This window comes from Anomaloglossus baeobatrachus, chromosome 10, assembly GCF_048569485.1.
Source record: "Anomaloglossus baeobatrachus isolate aAnoBae1 chromosome 10, aAnoBae1.hap1, whole genome shotgun sequence".
NCBI lineage: Eukaryota > Metazoa > Chordata > Amphibia > Anura > Aromobatidae > Anomaloglossus > Anomaloglossus baeobatrachus.
In genome coordinates this window covers 204,749,564-204,768,862 of record NC_134362.1, presented here as the reverse complement: position 1 = coordinate 204,768,862, position 19,299 = coordinate 204,749,564, and the positions used below count along the sequence as shown (strand labels likewise).

Sequence of the window (19,299 nt, the reverse complement as noted above, 5' to 3'; positions counted from 1 at the left end):
TATATATATATATATATTATAACTTCTAGATATATTATATCTAGAATATATTATAATATGGAACAAATATATATTAAAAAAATATATTTTATATACAATATACATACATATATATATATATATATATATATATATATATATATATATATATATATATATTGTATGTATATTGTATATAAAATATATTTTTTAATATATATTTGTTCCATATTATAATATATTCTAGATATAATATATCTAGAAGTTATAATATATATATATATATATATAATATCTAGAATATATATTATAATATGGAACACATATATATATATATATATATATATATATATATATATATAAAAAATATATTAATATTGTATATAAAATATATTTTTTTATATATATTTGTTCCATATTATAATATATTCTACATATAATATTTTTTATGTAATTATATATATATATATATATATATATATATATATATATATATATATATATATATATATATATATATATATATATATATATATATATATATATAAAAAATATTAATATTGTATATAAATATGTGAGCTGTGCTGTGCATGTCTGCCTCCTTCGCACAAAGCAAAAAACTGAGGAGCCCGTGGGAGCACGGGGGGTGTATAGGCAGAAGGGGAGGGGCTTAACACTTTTAAGTGTAATACTTTGTGCGGCCTCCGGAGGCATAGCCTATACACCCAATTGTCTGGGTCTCCCAATGGAGCGACAAAGAAAAGATGCTCTGCGGTGCAGACTAATGCTTCTGATTCTGCAGTCATATTTTCTTCCATTTTTCCTCTATTTCGGGTGTGACAGACCCAATGGAAGTAAGGCACAAATGGAAGAAAATAGGAAAATGCAGTCAGACAATGCGCAGATGCATCAATTGACAGTAAAAAATATTAAATTAGGAATTATTTCATTTTTCAGATCAGATATATCATGAGCAGAGGGGCACACAAGCTTTGAAAATTAAAAAAAAAAAAAAAGAAAAAGAAAAACCAAACCCTCAGCTTGAACCTCACTTCAGCTTTGCATCACTGTAAACCTCCTGCGCTGCTTTTTTGGTCACAAGGTCCACACAAATCAATGGGGCGATGTGTGCCGGAGATATCCAGTAATGGAAAACTCGCTCTCAGTAATAGCAAAGAGGTTGCGCTGTTTGTAGATCTGCTCACCGACTCCTGGTGCGATTCTCTGTACGACCTGTCACTTGTGGGGGGGATTTTTTTCCCTTTCAATCTAAACATTATAACGTGCACCCCCTCCCCCGACCAAATATCATCGCTCCTCTGAAGACACTCACCCCGAGAGGAGCCGTAATCCTTATTACATACTATACATGCATACATCTAAGGAGCTCATTACTGGGAAAGAAAAAACACGGCCGATTTCTATGTCTTTTTCTAAACTCATTTCTGCATTTGTTCTGAAATATAGAGAAAAAAAAAAAAAAAGGTTTGACTTTGAGGCAGCAGAAGATCCTAATCGTTGCAGGGATTTACTAAAAAAAAAAAAAATCCTTTTTAGTTTTTCTTTAAAAGGAAATTGATGTAAAAATGAGCAGAACCCAGAAGTGTTTCTCTATTGTCCCCAAAAAATAATATTACGTTCTACAAGAAAAAAAAAAAAAAAATAATAGTATCTGATGAAATAAATCACTAATATGCTCCAGGACGACCCGTGGTACCTTCTTATTTATAGGACAGTCTTTTATCAAAAAAAGAAAAACCACTAATAGACTCCAGAAGGAAGCGGGCGTCCGGTGTGGAGGGTTCAGGAGGAGCCGTCGGATTTATTCAGTATGATGTTGATGATTTCTCCCTCGTGCGCCTTCATGTGCTCCATAAGAAGCTCTTTGCTCGTAGACTCGAAGCCACAGATGCAGCAGCAGAAGAGCAGGACGCACAGTTCTGTCCCGGGTCGGAGCTGGTTTTGCGGTTTTTCGGCGTTGTACGGGTTTGGACACGGACTGTTCACCTTCGGGTTTTCTGTGTAAGTTACTTCTGGTGCTGACTGAGAAGCAGGGACGACTCCATCGCTGTCCAACGTCGCGCTCGCCTCGTTCGGTGGAGAAGTGTCCTTCGAGGGCTCGGACTGTACCCTGAAATTGCAATAAATGGTGGACGGGTGAACATGTGCCATGTGAAAAAGACAAATATCACTAGCGAAGGGTGAAGAGTAACTGTTCGTGTTCAGATCACTCTTAACGAATCACAAAGTACTATTGTGGTATTAGGCTAGTTTCACACTTGCGTTTTTTTCCTTCCGTCACAATCCGCCCTTTTGGAAAACAGCGGAATCCGTTAACGGATTCTGCTGTTTCCCATAGACTTGTATGGGTGACGGATTGTGCCAAAAGTACCTGCGTTGCTTCCACTGGCCAACGCTGCGTTGTGTCCGCTGGGCAGAAGGAACGCAGCATGTAACGTTTTTTGAGCAGCGGAATCCTCTATTTTTCACTGCGCATGCTCATCTTTTTTTTTTTTTTAAATCACAAACTTTATTTTGTCTCTTGTTGGCCGAACGTTCAGCTGAGCGCCCCCGGCCGCCAGCATGTGAGAGTGCTAAGCTGAGCGCCCGGCCGCCGGCATGTGAGAGCGATCAGCTGAGCTCCCCTGGCAGCCGGCATGTGAGAGTGATCAGCTGAGCGCCCGGCCACCGGCATGCGAGAGCGCTCAGCTCACTCTCAAAATCCGGCTGCCGGGCGCTCAGCTGATCGCTCTCACATGCTGGCGGCCGGGCGCTCAGCTGATCGCTCTCACATGCCGGCGGCCAGGCGATCAGCTGATCGCTCTCACATGCCGGCTGCCGGACGATCAGCTGATCGCTCTCACATGCCGGCTGCCGGACGATCAGCTGATCGCTCTCACATGCCGGCTGCCGGGCGCTCAGCTGATCGCTCTCACATGCTGGCGGCCGGGCGCTCAGCTGATCGCTCTCACATGCTGGCGGCCGGGCGCTCAGCTGATCGCTCTCACATGCCGGCGGCCAGGCGATCAGCTGATCGCTCTCACATGCCGGCTGCCGGGCGATCAGCTGATCGCTCTCACATGCCGGCTGCCGGGCGATCAGCTGAGCGCCCCCGGCAGCCGGCATGTGAGAGCGCTCAGCTGAGCGCCCGGCAGCCGGCATGTGAGAGAGCTCAGCTAAGCGCCCGGCCACCGGCTTTTGAGAGCGATTAGCTGATCGTTCTCAATAGTCTACTGCCGGTAAAATTGTAAAGACAAAAAAAAAATTTCCGTTTTGTATGATCCGTTGCGCCATTATATGCAACGCATCAGTTTCATCCGTCACACAACGCAATACAACGGATGCCGTTCAACGCAAGTGTAAAAGTAGCCTTAGTCACGAATAACAAACCTAATGCAAGTCAATGGGGAGCCCGAACATTATTCTTCCTGTGACGAATTCTGGCATAGTACTCGGTATTCGGTAAGCATTATCCGAACACGAATAGTTACTATTTGCCCATCTTTACTGGCGAGGTGATAGAGGTTAGGACCGTGGTTGTGCGACTCTCCTAGTCCTCATCAAACCACATGGCAAATGATGGACCTTCATCAATCCAAAAGCGCAAAACCCTAACTCCGCATACACGCATGGTCAAAACTGTTGGTACCCCTCGCTTAATGAAAGAACAACATGAACCATAGGAAGCGAAGGAAAGAGTTTTCTCAGGAGATTAGAAAGACAATTATAGACAAGCATGTTAAAAGTTATAAGACCATCTCCAAGCAGCTTAATGTTTCTGTGACTACAGTTACACATATTATTCAGAAATGTAAGATCCATGGGACTGTAACCAACCTCCCTGGACGTGGTCACAGGAGGAAAAATTGATGAAAAATCAAAGTCAGAGAGTCAGATAATACAAATGGTAACAAAAGAGCAAAGAAAAAAAAAACTTTTAAAGAGATTAAAAGTGAACTTGAAGCTCAAGGAACACCAGTGTCAGACCGCACCATCCGTCATTTGAGCCAAAGTGGACTTCATGGGAGACAACCATGGAGGACACAATTGTTACATGAGAGATATATATATATATATATATATATATATATATATATATATATATATATATATATATATATATATATATAATATAATATAATATAATATAATTATATATATATATATATAAAAATCATAAAAAGGCTAGTCTGGAATTTGCCTAACTACACGTTGACAAGCCACAAGGCTACTGCGAGAATGTCCTATGGACAGATGACACAAAAATGGAACTCTTTGGCAAGGCACATCAGCTCTATGTTCACAGACAGAAAAATGAAGCATATCAAGAAAAGAACACTGTCCCTACTGTGAAACATGGTGGAGGCTCTGTTATGTTCTGGGGCTGCTTTGCTGCATCTGGCACAGGGTGTCTTGAATCTGTGCAGGGTACAATGGAATCTCAAGACTATGAAGGGATTCTAGAGAGAAATGTGCTGCCCAGTGTCAAAAAGCTTGGTCTCAGTCGCAGGTCATGGGTCTTGCAACAGGATAATGACCAAAAACACACAGCTAAAACACTCAAAAATGGCTAAGAGGAAAACATTGGACTACTACACCCAGTCTTCATGTGTGTATGGGTGGGGTGGTCGGACCAGATGTGTGTTCATCAGATGGCTCCTGAAGGTGTATGACAACCTTTTAGATAAGTGACAGATGTTGAAATACCTCTACAAATGTTTTTTGGGGAAATCAGATTCCTATACAAAGCAGTGTCACCACCTTTTAAAGGCCTCTTTTACTGTATTATAGTAAGCTGTATGCAAGTTCCCAATCCCAAAAAAATAACACACTCACACAGTGCTGTCCGGTAGGACGGAAGTCACTGTTCTTAAGCGCTATCCTATGTCATCCACAGTGTCCTGTGCAGGCGAAATCACTCTGCCCTGCTGAGATCAGAGCAAGGTACTGTAATGTGCCAGTGCCGGCTTTATTTCTCGGTCGCTGATCTCTCCCAGCGCGGGCGCAGTGCAGCACTCTTGTCTGATATCAACAGGTTACAGTGACGTATGCCTGCACAGGAGCGCATGGATGATATAGGATGCGTCATCCACAGAGTAAAGAAGGACAGCCATCGAGGAGACGCCTAATCAAGATCAGAGTCGCCCATCGGACCGCAGAGCCCCGTATGGGGGTATAATAAGTTATTTTTGGGGAATTTACAGCTTACCAGTAAAGAGGCATTAAATGTGGGGACCGGTTTCCTTTACACCATTTAGCAAGAGAGAAGATTAACTTAATAGAAATGGATACAACAAAAAAGTGAGACATGGAAGCAACATTCCGCGAACCCACCGGCTGCTCTGCGACATGGCCTCGTTGATGGCCTTATTCACTTGCTCGTAGTTGTAGTTCTGGTCGCTGGCGTGCTTCCACATGTGGGATTTTAAAGAGGGGGGGTGACTGCAGACGTAGCCACAAAGCGAGCACCTGAAGGGAGAGGGGGAGAGAAAAAAAAGTAAATATAAAAAAAAAAAAAAAGGACACAGTGTGTGTGTGTGTGTGTATGTGTAATATTATATATATATATATATATATATATATATATATATATATATATATATATATATATATATATATATATATATATATATATATATATATATATATATATATATATATATATATATATATATATATATATATATATATATATATATAATATTATATCCCAATAGGTCTCCCAATAGGAGCTAGAAGAAAAGGAATTTACGGTAAGTAAACAAAATTCCCTTCATAATATATATATATATATATATTATGAAGGGAATTTTGTTTACTTACCGTAAATTCCTTTTCTTCTAGCTCCTATTGGGAGACCCAGACAATTGGGTGTATAGCTTCTGCCTCCGGAGGCCACACAAAGTATTACACTTTAAAAAGTGTAACCCCTCCCCTCTGCCTATACACCCTCCCGTGCATCACGGGCCCATCAGTTTTGGTGCCAAAGCAGGAAGGAGGAAACTTATAAATTGGTCTAAGGTAAACTCAATCCGAAGGATGTTCGGAGAACTAAAACCATGAACCAAAGAACAATTCAACATGAACAACATGTGTACACAAAAGAACAACAGCCCGAAGGGAACAGTGGCGGGTGCTGGGTCTCCCAATTGGAGCTAGAAGAAAAGGAATTTACGGTAAGTAAACAAAAGGGAATTTTGTTACTTACCGTAAATTCCTTTTCTTCTAGCTCCTATTGGGAGACCCAGACGATTGGGTGTATAGCACTGCCTCCGGAGGCCACACAAAGCAATTACACTAAAAAGTGTAAGGCCCCTCCCCTTCTGGCTATACACCCCCAGTGGGATCACTGGCTCACCAGTTTTAGTGCAAAAGCAAGAAGGAGGAAAGCCAATAACTGGTTTAAACAAATTCACTCCGAAGTAACGTCGGAGAACTGAAAAACCATTCAACATGAACAACATGTGTACCCGAAAAACCACCAAAAATCCCGAAGGACAACAGGGCGGGTGCTGGGTCTCCCAATAGGAGCTAGAAGAAAAGGAATTTACGGTAAGTAACAAAATTCCCTTCTTCTTCAGCGCTCTATTGGGAGACCCAGACGATTGGGACGTCCAAAAGCTGTCCCTGGGTGGGTAAATAAATACCTCATGTTAGAGCTGCAAAACAGCCCTCCCCTATGGGGGTGTCACTGCCGCCTGCAGGACTCTTCTACCTAAGCTGGCATCCGCCGAAGCATAGGTATGCACCTGATAATGCTTGGTGAAAGTGTGCAGACTGGACCAGGTAGCTGCCTGGCACACCTGTTGAGCCGAAGCCTGGTGACGTAATGCCCAGGACGCACCCACGGCTCTGGTTGAGTGGGCTTTTAGCCCTGAAGGAACCGGAAGCCCCGCAGAACGGTAGGCCTCTAGAATTGGTTCTTTGATCCATCGAGCCAGGGTGGCTTTAGAAGCCTGCAACCCCTTGCGCGGACCAGCGACAAGGACAAAAAGTGCATCGGAACGGCGTATGGGCGCCGTGCGGGAAATGTAGATTCTGAGTGCTCTCACCAGATCTAGCAAACGTAAGTCCTTTTCATACCGGTGAACCGGATGAGGACAAAAAGAAGGTAAGGAGATATCCTGATTAATATGAAACGAGGATACTACCTTAGGGAGAAACTCCTGAATGGGGCGCAGCACTACCTTGTCCTGGTGGACCACCAGGAAGGGAGCCTTGGATGACAGCGCTGCTAGCTCAGACACTCTCCGAAGAGACGTGATCGCTACCAGAAAGGCCACTTTCCGTGATAGTCGAGAGAGTGAAACATCCGTCAGAGACTCGAAAGGCGGCTTCTGGAGAGCAACTAGTACCCTGTTCAGATCCCATGGATCTAACGGCCGCTCGTACGGGGGGACGATATGACCAAACCCCCTGCAGGAACGTGCGTACCTGCGGACGTCGTGCTAGACGCTTCTGAAAAAAACACCAATAGCGCCGAGACTTGCCCTTTAAGGGAGCCGAGCGACAAGCCCTTTTCCAACCCAGATTGCAGGAAGGAAAGAAAAGTAGGCAATGCCAATGGCCAGGGGGACACTCCTTGTACAGAGCACCAGTAAAAGAAAATCTTCCACTTCCGTGGTAGATCTTAGCAGACGTGGGCTTCATAGCCTGTCTCATGGTGGCAACGACCCCGTGGGATAATCCTGAGGACACTAGGATCTAGGACGCAATGGCCACACAGTAGGTTCAGGGCCGGAGAATTCAGATGGAAAAACGGCCCTTGGGACAGTAAGTCTGGCCGGTCTGGTAGTGCCCACGGTTGACCGACCGTGAGATGCCTGTCGCCAGAGCTCTTTGATCGTCATGAAAACCGGGACCTTGCTGGAGAGCAACTAGTACCCTGTTCAGATCCCATGGATCTAACGGTCGCTTGTACGGGGGCACAATATGACAGACCCCCTGCAGGAACGTGCGCACCTTAGGAAGACGTGCTAGACGCTTCTGAAAAAACACGGATAGTGCCGAAACTTGCCCTTTAAGGGAGCTGAGCGACAAGCCCTTTTCCAACCCCGATTGCAGGAAGGAAAGAAACTTGGGTAATGCAAATGGCCAGGGAGACACTCCCTGGGCCGAGCACCAGGATAAGAAAATCTTCCACGTTCTGTGGTAGATCTTAGCAGAATTCGACTTTCTAGCTTGTCTCATTGTGGCAACCACTCCTTGAGATAATCCTGCAGATGCTAGGATCCAGGACTCAATGGCCACACAGTCAGGTTCAGGGCCGCAGAATTCTGATGGAAAAACGGCCCTTGGGACAGTAAGTCTGGTCGGTCTGGCAGTGACCACGGTCGACCGATCGTGAGATGCCACAGATCCGGATACCACGACCTCCTCGGCCAGTTTGGAGCGACGAGTATGATGCGGCTGCACTCGGATCTGATCTTGCGTAGCACTCTGGGCAAGAGCGCCAGAGGCGGAAACACGTAAGGGAGCTGAAACTGCGACCAATCTTGAACCAAGGCGTCTGCCGCCAGAGCTCTTTGATCGCGCGACCTCGCCATGAATGCCGGGACCTTGTTGTTGTGCCGGGATGCCATTAGGTCGACATCCGGCACTCCCCAGCGGCGACAGATTTCCTGAAACACGTCCGGGTGAAGGGACCATTCCCCTGCGTCCATGCCCTGGCGACTGAGGAAGTCTGCTTCCCAGTTTTCTACGCCTGGGATGTGAACCGCGGATATGGTGGATGCTCTGTCCTCCACCCACATTAGAATGCGCCGGACTTCTTGGAAGGCTTGCCGACTGCGCGTCCCTCCTTGGTGGTTGATGTATGCCACCGCTGTGGAGTTGTCCGATTGGATTCGGATCTGCTTTCCTTCCAGCCACTGCTGGAAGGCTAGTAGGGCAAGATACACTGCTCTGATTTCCAGAACATTGATCTGAAGGGTGGACTCCTGCTGAGTCCACGTCCCCTGAGCCCTGTGGTGGAGAAACACTGCTCCCCACCCCGACAGACTCGCATCTGTCGTAACTACTGCCCAGGATGGGGGCAGGAAGGATCTTCCCTGAGATAATGAGGTGGGAAGGAGCCACCATTGTAGAGAGTCCTTGGCCGTCTGGGAAAGCGAGACTTTCCTGTCCAGGGACGTTGACTTCCCGTCCCATTGGCGGAGAATGTCCCATTGAAGTGGGCGCAGATGAAACTGCGCAAAGGGAACTGCTTCCATGGCTGCCACCATCTTCCCTAGGAAATGCATGAGACGCCGCAAGGGATGCAACTGGCCCTGCAGGAGAGATTGCACCCCTGTCTGTAGTGACCGCTGCTTGTTCAGCGGCAGCTTCACTATCGCTGCTAGAGTATGAAACTCCATGCCAAGATACGTTAGTGACTGAGTCGGTGATAGGATCGACTTTGGAAAGTTGATGATCCATCCGAAAGACTGTAGAGTCTCCAGCGTAGCATTCAGGCTGTGCTGACATGCCTCCTGAGAGGGAGCTTTGACCAATAAGTCGTCTAGGTAAGGGATCACCGAGTGTCCCTGAGAGTGCAAGACTGCTACCACCGCCGCCATGACCTTGGTGAAGACCCGTGGGGCTGTCGCCAGACCAAATGGCAGAGCTACGAACTGAAAATGGTCGTCTCCTATCACAAAACGTAGAAAACGTTGATGTTCTGTAGCAATTGGCACGTGGAGATAAGCATCTTTGATGTCTATTGAGGCAAGGAAGTCTCCTCTGGACATTGAGGCAATGACAGAGCGGAGGGTTTCCATCCGGAACCTCCTGGCGTGCACATGTTTGTTGAGCCGTTTTAGGTCCAGAACAGGACGGAACGAGCCGTCCTTTTTTGGAACCACAAAGAGATTGGAGTAAAACCCTTGCCCTTGTTCCTGAGGAGGGACTGGGATCACCACTCCTTCCGCTTTTAGGGAATCCACCGCCTGCAGCAGAGCATCTGCTCGGTCTGGATGTGGGGAGGTTCTGAAGAACCGAGCTGGAGGACGAGAATTGAACTCGATTCTGTACCCGCGAGACAAAATGTCCGTCACCCACCGGTCTTTGACCTGTGACATCCAAATGCCGGAAAAGCGGGAGAGCCTGCCCCCGACCGGCGATGCGGAGGGGGGGGGCTGGAAGTCATGAGGTAGCCGCTTTGGAAGCGGTACCTCCATTTGCTTTCTTGGGGCGTGTGTGAGTCCGCCACGAATCTGAGTTTCTTTGCGTCCTCTGAGTCCCTTTGGACGAGGTAAATGGTGTCTTGCCCGAACCTCGAAAGGACTGAAACCTCTGCTGCCACTTTTTCTGCTGAGGTTTGGATGTTCTGGGTTGTGGTAAAGAGGAGTCTTTACCCTTGGACTGCTTAATGATGTCAGCCAATGGCTCGCCAAACAGTCTATCTCTAGACAAAGGCAAACTGGTTAAACATTTTTTGGAACCAGCATCTGCTTTCCAGTCCTTTAACCACAAGGCTCTGCGCAAAACTACCGAATTGGCGGACGCCATTGAGGTGCGACTGGTAGATTCTAGGACCGCATTGATAGCGTAAGACGCAAACGCCGACATCTGCGTGGTAAGGTGCGCCACTTGCGGCACTGCTGGATGCATGATAGCATCCACTTTTGCTAAGCCAGCTGAAATAGCCTGGAGTGCCCATACGGCTGCGAATGCCGGAGCAAACGACGCGCCGATAGCTTCATAGACAGATTTTAACCAAAGGTCCATCTGTCTGTCATTGGCATTTTTAAGTGAAGCGCCATCCTCCACTGCAACTATGGATCTAGCTGCAAGTTTGGAAATCGGGGGGTCTACCTTTGGACACTGTGTCCAGCGCTTGACCACCTCAGGGGGGAAAGGGAAACGCGTATCTTTAGATCGTTTAGAGAAACGCCTTTCTGGGTGAGCGTCGTGCTTCTGGATTGATTCTCTGAAGTCAGAGTGATCTAACAAAGCACTCAATTTACGCTTGGGATAAAGGAAACGAAACTTCTCCTGCTCCGCAGCCGCCTCTTCTGCTGAAGGGGCTGGGGGAGAAATATCCAACAGCCTATTGATGGCTGAGATAAGGTCGTTTACCATGGCATCCCCATCCGGGGTATCCAGGTTGAGAGGGGTTCCAGGAGTGGATTCCTGATCACTCTCATCAGACACATCACAGGGAGACTGATTGTGCTGAGACCCTGAGCAGTGTGAAGACGTCGAGGGTCTTTCCCAGCGAGCTCGCTTAGGGTGGCTGGGGCCATCATCTGAGTCATAATCCTCGGCCTGTGAAGCCGGGGACCCCCCTGTGGGCTGGATACATTCCAAGTAAGGGGGACCTGAGGACAGAGGCCTCGCCGTGCCCAGAGACTGAGCCCCATGCATAGATTGCAAGGTTTCAAGTATTTTTGCCATAGAGACAGACATACTATCAGCAAAAACTGCAAAGTCTGTCCCTGTCACCGGGGCAGAACTTACAAGCGTCTCAGCCTGGGTCGCTACCTCTCCTGACTCCGGCTGGCGAAGCAGCACCGGGTCGGAGCATTGCACACAATGGGGGTCATCGGAGCCTCTGATAGATTAGCCCCACATGCAGCACACGCAGTATACACAGCCCTTTTTGCCTTGGCCGCCTTGCGTTTTGAGGATGACATGTTGCTGCTTCCACAGAGCGATCTGGGATATGCAGCCAGAAGCGCACCTCACAGTGCAAGAAATACAATATCTATATATCTGTACCCAGTACACTGATACACAGTGAGGCACTAGAGGGACCAGCACAGAAAAATCGCTTACCGCCCGCTTAAAAAGCGGGTGTGTGGTCGCCAGATAGCCCCTAGTCCAGGTCTCCCAGAGCCTTGCGTCCTTCCTCCAGCCAGGCATGCATGTAATGGCTGCCGGCGTCTCGAGAGAGGAAGGGGGGCGGGCCCTGGGCGTTCCTGGCCAAGAGCGGGAAGCCTGCTTCCCTCTGTGCCAAGTGAGAGGGCTGGAGCATGTAAATCAGGCTCCAGCCCTCGTCGCTGCTAGCGAACAGCGTCTCTCCCCTACCCTGAATGACAGGGTGGGGGCGGGAACGAATCGGAGCTGCCGGCGTCCTAGGCCCAAAAAGCCGGGGACTAAATTTATAACCGCCGCCGCCGTAAAAGCGCGGACGGCGGATCCCCGGCGCACCACAAGTCACAGCAGCGCCGCCCGGTCCAGAGGGGGTCGGCGCTGCGTTCCCATACACAAAAAAGTCCCCCAGTAATCTGTAGGGACACCAACTCCACGTTGCGGTCCCCGGCGCACTACAACACCCAGCCAGCCCGGAGTGTGTCTGTGCCTGCCGGGGACACGGAGTACCTGTATGATGCAGGGCCTGTCCCTGATCGTACTCCTGCTCCGTCTCCATCAGGTTCTAATGGGTCTGTGGATGGAGCCCGGCATCAGAGCTGAGAGGCCGGCAGGATCCCACTTCCACAGAGCCCTACCAGGGGATGTGGAAGGAAAACAGCATGTCAGGCTCCAGCCCTGTACCAGCAATAGGTACCTCAACCTTACAACACCATCCAGGGGTGAGAAGGGAGCATGCTGGGGACACTATATGTGTCCTCTTTTCTTCCATCCGAAACAGTCAGCAGCTACTGCTGACTAAAATCTGTGGAGCTATGCATGGAATGTCTGACCTCCTTCGCACACAAAGCTAAAAACTGGAGAACCCGTGATACCACGGGGGGGTATAGCCAGAGGGGGAGGGGCCTTGCACTTTTAATGTAGTGCTTTGTGTGGCCTCCAGAGGGCAGTAGCTATACCCCAATCGTCTGGGTCTCCCAATAGAGCGCTGAAGAAATACCCAACCTTCCATTGATGGACGCTATAAGATTATTCACTATAGCGTCACCATCCGGTGTATCCGGATTGAGAGCGGTCTCAGGATCAGAGTCCTGAACAGCTACGTCTGCATCATCATACAGAGAGTACTGTGATGAAGTCGAGGGCCGTTCTTAGGGAGCTCGCTTAGGCCGTCTGGGACTGTCGTCCGTGTCAGAGCCTGCACCCTGGGATGCATGGGACCCTCCTGGAGCCATGATTTGTTTCGAAATCAGGGTGGCCAGGGGCATTGAATCAACATTGCCCAAGGTCTGTCTGGACTGCAAAGTCTGTAAGATGTTAGTCGTAGCCACAGACAATATATCAGCGTAAACTGCAACTCCGTCCCTGTCCCTGGACAGGGATCACAGGTGGTTCTTTTGGCCACCTGTAGCAGAGACCCCGTTGAGTAATTGCACACACTGGGGGTCCTGGAACAGTCGCATGCAGTACAAGCAGCATAGAAAGCCTGTGCCTTGGCACCCATGCTTTTTTTTTTTTTTTTTTTTTTTTGCTGTTGCTGTCTAGCCATCTAGGAGCATTAGCCAAGAATAGCGACCGTACAGTGCAATGTATAGCATACAAGCATGAAGTACAATAAACACTTCAGCACATGCAGTACAAGGAGCATAGAAAGCCTGTGCCTTGGCACCTTTGCTTTTCTGCTGCCGTTGTCTAGTTATTCAGGAGCATTAGCCAGAAAAAGCTACATACAGTGAATGTATAGCATACAAGCATGAAAATAACCACTGCAGCACATGCAATCCAAGCAGCATTGAAAGCTTGTGCCTTAGCACCCTTGCTTTTCTGCTGCTGTTGTCTAGTCATCAAGGAGCATTAGCCAAGAATAGCGACATGCAGTGAATGTACAAGCATGAAAATAAACTCTGCAGTACATGCAATCCAAGCAGCATTGAAAGCTTGTGCCTTAGCACCATTGCTGTTTGCTGCCGCTGTCTAGCCATCTAGGCGGGTAGACAGCCAAGAATAGCCCTTACAGTGCAATGTAAAGCATACAAGCATAAAGGACACATGACACTGCAGCACATGCAAGACAAGCAGCATATAGAGTCTGTGCTTTAGCACCCCTGATCTTTTGCTGCTGTTTCTAGGTCTGCATCCTGAATAGCGACCGTACAAAAGTACAACAGGACACTTCGGCATTAGTGGGTCAGCACTTTAGTTGCCGCTTACCGCCCGCACAAAAGCGGGTGTGTGGCGCCGGAATCCTGTGCTGGTAGCTCAGTGTCTCCGTTTTCCCGCTCTGCGTGCCGGAATGGCTGTCGGCGTCCAGAGGAGAGGGGCGGGCCGAGGGCGTGCCCGAGACAAGAGCGGGAACCCGGCGCCCACTGTGTCTAGTAAAGGGGGCTGGAGAATGCAAATAAGGCTCCAGCCCTCGGCGCTGCTATAGAACAGCGTCTCTCCCCGTCCCTGAGTGACAGGGTGGGGGCGGGAACGAAGCGGCGCTAGGCCGCAAAAGCCGGGGACTAAAGTTAGAAGCGCCGCCGCCGTAAAAGCGCGGTCGGCGCGTCCCCGGCGCACTACAAGTCGCAGCTGCGCCGCCGCTCCAGGGGCGGTCGGCGCGGCGGTCCCCACACGTAAAGTCCCCCAGTAATCTGCAGGGACTATAAGCCCAGCGCACAGCGCTACAGTCCCCGGCGCACTAGCACACCCAGCAAGTCTGGAGTGTGCGTGGCCTGCCATACGGGGACACAGAGTACCTGAAAGTTGCAGGGCCTTCCCTGAACGGCACTCCCGCTCCACATCCAGCAGGTTCTATGGGTCTGTGGATGGAGCCCGGCCTCAGGGCTTGGTGGCCGGAAAGATCCCACTTCCTCAGAGCCCCTCAGGGGGATGGGGAAGGAAAACAGCATGTGGGCTCCAGCCTCCGTACCAGCAATAGGTACCTCAACCTTACAAACCACAAGTGGGGTGAGAAGGGAGCATGCTGGGGGCCCTAGTATGGGCCCTCTTTTCTTCCATCCGATATAGTCAGCAGCTACTGCTGACTGAACAGTGGAGCTTATGCATGGATGTCTGACCTCCTTCGCACAAAGCAGAAAACTGGTGAGCCAGTGATCCCACTGGGGGTGTATAGCCAGAAGGGGAGGGGCCTTACACTTTTTAGTGTAATTGCTTTGTGTGGCCTCCGGAGGCAGTGCTATACACCCAATCGTCTGGGTCTCCCAATGGAGCGCCGAAGAAATTCCCTTCTTCTTTGTCGCTCCATTGGGAGACCCAGACAATTGGGACGTCCAAAAGCAGTCCCTGGGTGGGTAAAAGAATACCTCGATAAAAAGAGCCGTAAAACGGCCCCCTCTTACAGGTGGGCAACCGCCGCCTGAAGGACTCGCATACCTAGGCTGGCATCTGCCGAAGCATAGGCATGCACCTGATAGTGTTTCGTGAAAGTGTGCAGACTCGACCAGGTAGCCGCCTGACACACCTGCTGAGCCGTAGCCCGGTGCCGCAATGCCCAGGACGCGCTCACGGCTCTGGTAGAATGGGCTTTTAGCCCTGAAGGAATCGGAAGCCCAGACGAACGGTAGGCTTCAAGAATCGGTTCCTTGATCCACCGAGCCAAGGTTGACTTGGAAGCCTGCGACCCCTTACGCTGGCCAGCGACAAGGACAAAGAGCGCATCAGAACGGCGCAGGGGCGCCGTGCGAGAAATGTAGAGCCTGAGTGCTCTCACGAGATCTAACAAGTGCAAATCCTTTTCACATTGGTGAACTGGATTAAGGCAAAATATGAAGGGAATTTTGTTTACTTACCGTAAATTCCTTTTCTTCTAGCTCTAATTGGGAGACCCAGACAATTGGGTGTATAGGCTATGCCTCCGGAGGCAGCACAAAGTATTACACTCAAAAGTGTTAAGCCCCTCCCCTTCTGCCTATACACCCCCCGTGCTCCCACGGGCTCCTCAAATTTGGTGCAAAAGCAAGAAGGAGGAAAAAGAATTATAAACTGGTTTAAAGTAACATTGATCCGAAGGAATATCGGAGAACTGAAACCATTCAACATGAACGACATGTGTCCACAAAAAAACAGGGGCGGGTGCTGGGTCTCCCAATTAGAGCTAGAAGAAAAGGAATTTACGGTAAGTAAACAAAATTCCCTTCTTCTTTGTCGCTCCATTGGGAGACCCAGACAATTGGGATGTCCAAAAGCAATCCCTGGGTGGGTAAAATAATACCTCGTAAGAGAGCCGTAAAACGGCCTCTTCCTACAGGTGCGCAATCGCCGCCTGAAGGACTCGTCTACCTAGGCTGGCATCCGCCGAAGCATAGGTATGCAACTGATAGTGTTTCGTGAAAGTGTGCAGGCTCGACCAGGTAGCCGCCTGACACACCTGCTGAGCTGTAGCCTGGTGTCTCAAAGCCCAGGACGCACCCACGGCTCTGGTAGAATGGGCCTTCAACCCTGAGGGAACCGGAAGCCCAGCAGAACGGTGGACTTCGAGAATTGGCTCCTTGATCCACCGAGCCAGGGTTGATTTGGAAGCCTGTGACCCTTTACGCTGGCCAGCGACAAGGACAAAGAGTGCATCCGAGCGGCGCAGGGGCGCCGTACGAGAAATGTAGAGTCTGAGTGCTCTCACCAGATCTAACAAGTGCAAATCCTTTTCACATTGGTGAACTGGATGAGGACAAAAAGAAGGTAAGGAGATATCCTGATTGAGATGAAAGGGGGATACCACCTTAGAGAGAAAGTCCGGAACCGGACGCAGAACCACCTTGTCCTGGTGAACAACCAGGAAAGGGGCTCTGCATGACAGCGCTGCTAGCTCGGACACTCTCCGAAGTGAAGTGACTGCTACTAGAAAAAACCCTTTCTGCGAAAGGCGTGAGAGAGAAATATCTCTCATTGTCTCGAATGGTGATTTCTAAAGAACCAGCAGCACCCTGTTCAGATCCCAGGGTTCTAACGTCAGCTTGTAAGAAGGAACGATGTGACAAACCCCCTGCAGGAACGTGCGTACCTGTGGAAGTCTGGCTAGGCGCTTCTGGAAAAAACACAGAGAGCGCTGAGACTTGTCCCTTAAGGGAGTTGAGCGACAAACCCTTTTCCAGTCCAGATTGAAGGAAGGACAGAAAAAATGGGCAAGGCAAAGTGCCAGGGAGAAGAACCCTGAGCAGAGCACCACGACAGGAAAATTTTCCACGTCCTGTGGTAGATCTTGGCGGACGTTGGTTTCCTAGCCTGTCTCATAGTGGCAATGACGTCTTGAGATAATCCTGAAGACGCTAGGATCCAGGACTCAATGGCCACACAGTCAGGTTGAGGGCCACAGAATTGAGATGGAAAAAACGGCCCTTGAGATAACAAGTCTGGTCGGTCTGGTAGTGCCCACGGTTGGCCGACCGAGAGATGCCACAGATCCGGGTACCACGACCTCCTCGGCCAGTCTGGAGCGACGAGGATGACGCGGCGGCAGTCGGCCCTCATCTTGCGTAACACACTGGGCAACAGTGCCAGCGGAGGAACACATAAGGGAGCTGAAACTGCGACCAATCCTGAACTAAGGCGTCTGCCGCCAGAGCTCTGGGATCTTGAGACCGTGCCATGAACGTCGGTACCTTGTTATTGTGCCGGGACGCCATGAAGTCGACGTCCGGCACCCCCCAGCGGCAACAGATCTCCTGAAACACGCCCGGGTGAAGGGACCATTCCCCTGTGTCCATGCCCTGGCGACTGAGATAATCCGCTTCCCAGTTTTCCACGCCTGGAATGTGAACTGCAGAGATGGTGGAGGCCGTGGCTTCCACCCACATCAAAATCCGCCGGACTTCCTGAGAGGCTTGCCGACTGCGTGTGCCGCCTTGGTGGTTGATGTATGCCACCACTGTGGAATTGTCCGACTGAATTCTGATCTGCTTGCCTTCCAGCCACTGCTGGAAAGCTTTCAGGGCAAGATACCCTGCCCGCATTTCCAGAACATTGATCTGAAGCGAGGACTCTTGCTGGGTCCACGTACCCTAAGCCCTGTGGTGGAGAAAAACCGCTCCCCACCCTGACAGACTCGCGTCCGTCGTGACTACTTCCCAGGATGGGGGTAGGAAAGATTTCCCCTTCGCTAATGAAGTGGGAATAAGCCACCACCGAAGGGAAGCTTTGGTCGTCAGAGAGGGAGACGGTCCTGACGAGGGACGTCGGCTTCCTGTCCCATTTGCATAGGATGTCCCATTGAAGGGGACGCAGGTGAAATTGCGCGAAAGGGACTGCCTCCATTGCTGTCACCATCTTCCCCAGGAAGTGCGTGAGGCGCCTCACGGGGTGTGACTGGCCTTGAAGGAGAGATTGTACCCCTTTCCGTAGTGACTGCTGTTTGATCAGCGGAAGCTTCACTATCGCTGAGAGTATGAAACTTCGTGCCAAGATATGTCAGCGATTGGGCCGGTGTCAGATTTGACTTTGGAAAATTGATGATCCACCCGAAACCCTGGAGAGTCTCCAGGGTAGCGTCAAGGCTGCGTTGGCATGCCTCTATAGAGGGTGCCTTGATCAGCAGATCGTCCAAATACTGGATCACCGAGTGACCCAGGGAGTGTAGAAGCGCTACTACAGTAGCCATAACCTTGGTAAAAACCCGTGGGGCTGTTGCCAGGCCGAACGGCAGTGCCACGAACTGCAGGTATTCGTGTCCTATGGCGAAGCGCAAGAAGCGCTGGTGCTCTGGAGCAATCGGTACATGGGGATAAGCATTTTTGATATCGATTGATGCAAGGAAATCTCCTTGGGACATTGAGGCGATGACGGAGCGGAGGGATTCCATCCGGAACCGCCTGGTTTTTACCCGTCTGTTGAGCAGTTTCAGGTCCAGGACCGGGCGGAAAGACCCGTCCTTCTTTGAGACCACCAACAAGTTGGAGTAAAGAAGGGAATTTTGTTACTTACCGTAAATTCCTTTTCTTCTAGCTCCTATTGGGAGACCCAGACGATTGGGTGTATAGCACTGCCTCCGGAGGCCACACAAAGCAATTACACTAAAAAGTGTAAGGCCCCTCCCCTTCTGGCTATACACCCCCAGTGGGATCACTGGCTCACCAGTTTTAGTGCAAAAGCAAGAAGGAGGAAAGCCAATAACTGGTTTAAACAAATTCACTCCGAAGTAACGTCGGAGAACTGAAAAACCATTCAACATGAACAACATGTGTACCCGAAAAACCACCAAAAATCCCGAAGGACAACAGGGCGGGTGCTGGGTCTCCCAATAGGAGCTAGAAGAAAAGGAATTTACGGTAAGTAACAAAATTCCCTTCTTCTTCGGCGCTCCATTGGGAGACCCAGACGATTGGGACGTCCAAAAGCTGTCCCTGGGTGGGTAAAGAAATACCTCATGTTAGAGCTGCAAAGACAGCCCTTCCCTACGGGGAGGCAACTGCCGCCTGCAGGACTCTTCTACCTAGGCTGGCGTCCGCCGAAGCATAGGTATGCACCTGATAATGTTTGGTGAAAGTGTGCAGACTCGACCAGGTAGCTGCCTGGCACACCTGTTGAGCCGTAGCC

The 19,299-nt window shown here is 49.5% G+C and overlaps 1 protein-coding gene across 1 annotated transcript in view; it reads right to left on the bottom strand.

The window, feature by feature from the left end:
* Positions 1-862: 862 nt before the first annotated feature.
* The window catches only part of ZNF507 (zinc finger protein 507), a 73,929-nt gene continuing 55,492 nt past the window's right edge, over positions 863-19,299 (bottom strand). The window contains exons 5-6 of the mRNA XM_075326170.1: positions 5,314-5,448; positions 863-2,110 (exon numbers count right to left, since the gene is read on the bottom strand). Coding sequence (XP_075182285.1) covers positions 1,783-2,110; positions 5,314-5,448 — 463 coding nt within the window. The 3' untranslated portion in view covers positions 863-1,782. The remainder of the gene's footprint in view (positions 2,111-5,313; positions 5,449-19,299) is intronic.